We start from the raw sequence: 4,037 nt of genomic DNA on the forward strand, positions 1-4,037 counted from the left end.
CCCCCCCCCCGTCGGGCATTGTCTCGGCTCGAGCGCAGGCAGGGGGGCACCGGTGCCCCTACCGGGCGCCGGCCATCAGCGGCGAGTGCGGGTGCTGACCCAGCGCGTGGTCCCGACCGGCGGACATGCCACCCCCGGCAGCGAGGGCCGGCCCCTCGGCGAAGGAGGATGCCGACCTGGAGAAGGACACCCCGCCGCGGTCGCCCCCCCCCCCCCCCCCCCGTCGGGCATTGTCTCGGCTCGAGCGCAGGCAGGGGGGCACCGGTGCCCCTACCGGGCGCCGGCCATCAGCGGCGAGTGCGGGTGCTGACCCAGCGCGTGGTCCCGACCGGCGGACATGCCACCCCCGGCAGCGAGGGCCGGCCCCTCGGCGAAGGAGGATGCCGACCTGGAGAAGGACACCCCGCCGCGGTCGACAAAAGGCGAGGCAGGACAGCTGTCCCCGACCGCGGCGGCAGAGGTGACGGCCGCGGCTGCCGCCGCCGCCCGGTCCATTTCCGCCTGGATGTCCAGCAAATTGGCCTCATACGACCGGAAGATGGTCGGGTGGTAGAGGAAGGAGCTGAGCCAGACCACCAGGAAGAGCAGACACACGGCCAGCAGGGCCAGGCCCGGCATGCCGGCGCGCTCGGCAGCACCCCAGATCAAGCCGATCAGGAAGGGCCCGATGGTGCGGCCCATGGCGGCCAGGGTCTGCCCCACGCCATTGGCCTCGCCGAGGCTGGGGGCCGAGAGGGATGGCACGCATACGAGTCAGTGTCACCAAGGGGGGAGGGGGGAGGGGGGGGGGGGGGGGAGGAGCCCAGCGAGCAAGGGCCCCCCTCCCCCGGCACACAGGCGGCCGCATGTGCACGCGTACCTCGATTGCGGGACCGAGTTGTTGATGTACACCATGACCGTGGTCAGGCCGGTGACATTGTTGACGCCGCGCGAAATGCACACGCTCACCAGCATCACCCAGAGGAGGGCCTCGCTGCCGGTCCACACGAAGACCCGCTGCGTCAGGCCCAGAGCCAGGGTGATGGGGATGACCATGAGCGCCCCGAAGCGCATGAGGGTCTGCCGGTGGCGGGGGCGCGTGCAGGCGTGCGAGCGCATGGGCGCAGGTGGCGCCAGGGGGGCCGACGGGGCAGGTAGAGATTAGCCGGGGATGCGGGGGCCGGGGGCCGGGGGCCGGGCAGGCGTGTCGACCAGCGGAAGGTGGCTGGCGGGCAAGAGAAAGGCACCACCAGACGGCAGGAGGCCGGTGGGGCGAGGAGAGGGGGGAGGGGAGGGGGGGGGGGACCAAGACCCCTGGCACCGAGGAAAGGCACGCACCACTAGGTGAAAACGCCGCGACACATGCCCATACAGGAACATGGAGTAGGGCGCGGTGGCGATGCCGATGGCCGCGAAAATGAGCCCCGATTGGCTGGATGTCCGGCCGAGGCCGCCCTCCTCCACCGGGAGCCGCGCAAACAGCGGCATCATCCCATCCCACGAGGAGTTGGACATCGAGAAAAGCCCGTACACCAGGGTGGCTATGAGTAGGTTGCGCCCGGCCGGCGGCAGGGCTGGGGCCTCTGCCGACTGGGCTCCCGCCTCGCCGGGGCCCAAATCCCGCAGGGGAATGGCCTCCCCGAGCCCCAGGGCATCCTCCTGCACCGGGGCGTATCGCCGGCTGGGGGAGGAGGTCCGTGCGCGGCGCACGCACCCCGCCAGCCCGGCATACAGGCGGCCGATGCCGCGGGTGGCGTCCGCATACAGGGCGGCAAGGGCCTCCGGCAGGAGGCCCCCAGGCGGCGGAGCCGGCGGCTTGATGGTCATCGATGCCTCGAGGCCGATCTGGTGCTCGAGCGGATCATCCGGCGTGGAGCGTGCCGACCCGGAGGACAGGCCGCTGTCCAGCAGCAGGATCGTCAGCACCAGCGACAGCAGGCAGAAGCAGGAGGCCAGCAGCAACGGCAGGAAGAAGGGCGACGCCAGCCAGAAGGGCGCCGGGAAGAGCCCGGGATACTGCCGGCCCGGATCATAAAGCAGCCCCCCCAGGAAGGGAGCCAGCACCGAGCCGATGGACCACACCGCCGACAGGTACGAGAAGGCCAGGCGTTGGTTGGTGTTGTCCGTGATCCGGCCCAGGTAGGACTTGATGGTGCCGATGTTGCCATTGCATAGGCCGGCCAGGAAACGCAGGGCCAATGCCTGCCAGTAGGCCTTCGTCAGGCCGAAGAAGAAGGACGCGACAAAGGTCACCGACAGCGAGAAGGTGATGACCTGTGCCATCGGGTGGGGACGGCGAGCGCGCGCGCGCGCACACACACACACACACACGCACGGCAGGGAGCCGGGAAGGGGGGCGGCGATGGGGGGTGTTTGTGTCAGAATGTCAGCCGACGCCCCAGGCCAGGCGGGGGAGGGGGAGAAGGCGTCGAAAGGGGAAGAGGGCATCCCAGCAAAAAAAGACCCAGCCCAACTGCAACAAGGAGGCAAATCCCGGCGCGATGCCGCCAGCGCGGCGGAGGGGGAGGGAAGAGGAGGAGGCAGGATGCAAGCAGGCACGGGCACGGTACCTTCTTCGGGCCCAGGCGATCCGCCAGCCGGCCCCAGGCGTACGCCGAGCACAGCTGGCCCAAAGCAAAGGACGACAGCAGGATCCCGGAATAGAAGCCCACCTGGCTGGGGTCAACTTCCGGGAAGCTGGCCACCATGAACGGCACAAAGGGCAGGATCATGTTCAGCTGCATGCCCTCGCTGAATTGCACCAACAACACAATGGACAACGATCGCCAGGGCAGCGGGGTGATGGCCGGCGGGGGGGACCCGGACAGGGTGGTCCCCGGGTCGCCGGACTCCGGCACCGGGGCCAGCCGCGAGCGCTGGCGCACCGTGGCCGATGAGGCGCGCCGTGGGAAGCCGGCACTCGCGCGGCCAAGCCCCGGGGTGGCACTTCCCCATGGCCGCATGGTCGCCGGGTCCAGGCGCGACCCGCACTCCGGGCAGCAGGGCCCATCATCCACCGGCCCCGGGGTGCCAGCCTCCCCCAGCTGCAGGGCTTCCACCGGGAGGATGCGCGGCTCGATCGAGCCCCCGGGGCCCGGCGGCGGGGCATCCCCCCCGGGCCCGGCGGCGCCCACCGGCCCCAACACCCCGGAGGAGAAGGGCTGCGCCGCGCCGCACTCCGCGCACCCGCGGTTCAGCAGGGTCAATGTCGTCAGCGGCGAGGCCATGTCCCCGAGGCTGGCCCGACTGGCGGCCTCCTCCCGGGCCACGACCACCGCTCGGCGGAAGTCCGCACTATGGCGATGGGACACCCCGCTGCTGAAGCTCCCCCGGGGCCCGCCGCCGAAGGGGGCCAGCTCCGAATGCCGGCTGGCGAAGGACACCGGCGACGCCGAGCCCATCGGGTCCAGGCGCAGATCCGGCGACCAGGGCCCCGGCTGCGGGACGGCCCCGAGCGCCATCGCCGGGGGCAGGGCCGCCGGTGATCCGGGTCCCGCCGTCCAACGGACCGCCAGATGGTCCTCCGAGTGCGAAGCGAGCACGCGCGGCCGGGCGCCAAAGCCCCCGGCCACCGGCAGGCCCATTTGCTCCGGCCCCGAGAGCGCCATGCCGGTTGTCAGTGCCACCGGCGAGACAGCGGCCGAGTCATCCCACAGCTCGGACGACGAGGGATCCCGCTCAGCCACCAGGTCCAGGGCCGAGGCCGACCTCAAGCCGGTGGACGACCCGGCCGGGGCGCCCGTCAGGAGGGGCCCCTCCTCATCGGAAGTGGACGAGTCGCCGCCGTGCCCGACGAGTAACCTGCCGTGTGGCATGGTTCCGAGGGGACCGGCGAGGGGGGACCGGCGAGGGCCGAAGTGGAGGGCAGGAAAGAAAAATAAAGGCCCCGGCGAATGGAGCAGCCAGGCGGGCAGAGACACGATTCGGACAAAGAGCAAGACAACGCAAAACCGAAGGCCGGCAGGGCGAGCTACGAGGCGCAAGGGAGAGTGGAGGATGACCCGTCCTCCGGTTCCAGGAGACCGGCCCGGGGCGCGGGCTCTCAAGGGACGCCCCCC

The 4,037-nt window shown here is 71.4% G+C and overlaps 1 protein-coding gene across 1 annotated transcript; it reads right to left on the reverse strand.

Annotated features, from left to right (window-relative positions):
• Window positions 1–200: 200 nt before the first annotated feature.
• On the reverse strand, window positions 201–3,974 carry H696_01933 (hypothetical protein). The gene is made up of 4 exons (XM_009495834.1): window positions 2,550–3,974; window positions 1,318–2,253; window positions 860–1,059; window positions 201–721 (listed from the first exon to the last, which is right to left on the reverse strand). The coding sequence occupies exons 1-4, from the start codon at window positions 3,792–3,794 to the stop codon at window positions 271–273; spliced, it is 2,832 nt and encodes a 943-aa protein (XP_009494109.1). The 5' UTR covers window positions 3,795–3,974; the 3' UTR covers window positions 201–270.
• Between the last annotated feature and the right edge of the window lie 63 nt (window positions 3,975–4,037).

Source organism: Fonticula alba, assembly GCF_000388065.1.
Source record: "Fonticula alba strain ATCC 38817 unplaced genomic scaffold supercont2.3, whole genome shotgun sequence".
In the NCBI taxonomy this organism is placed as follows: Eukaryota; order Rotosphaerida; family Fonticulaceae; genus Fonticula; species Fonticula alba.

What these genes read in the sequence shown, in the direction of transcription:
- H696_01933 (XM_009495834.1), bottom strand. Translation starts at nt 3,794, where the DNA reads ATGCCACACGGCAGGTTACTCGTCGGGCACGGCGGCGACTCGTCCACT. An exon ending in CGCGGCGTTTTCACCTAGTG is followed by an intron (nt 1,060 to 1,317) that starts GTGCGTGCCTTT and finishes CGCCACCGGCAG; the next exon opens with ACCCTCATGCGCTTCGGGGC. An exon ending in AACTCGGTCCCGCAATCGAG is followed by an intron (nt 722 to 859) that starts GTACGCGTGCAC and finishes CTCGGCCCCCAG; the next exon opens with CCTCGGCGAGGCCAATGGCG.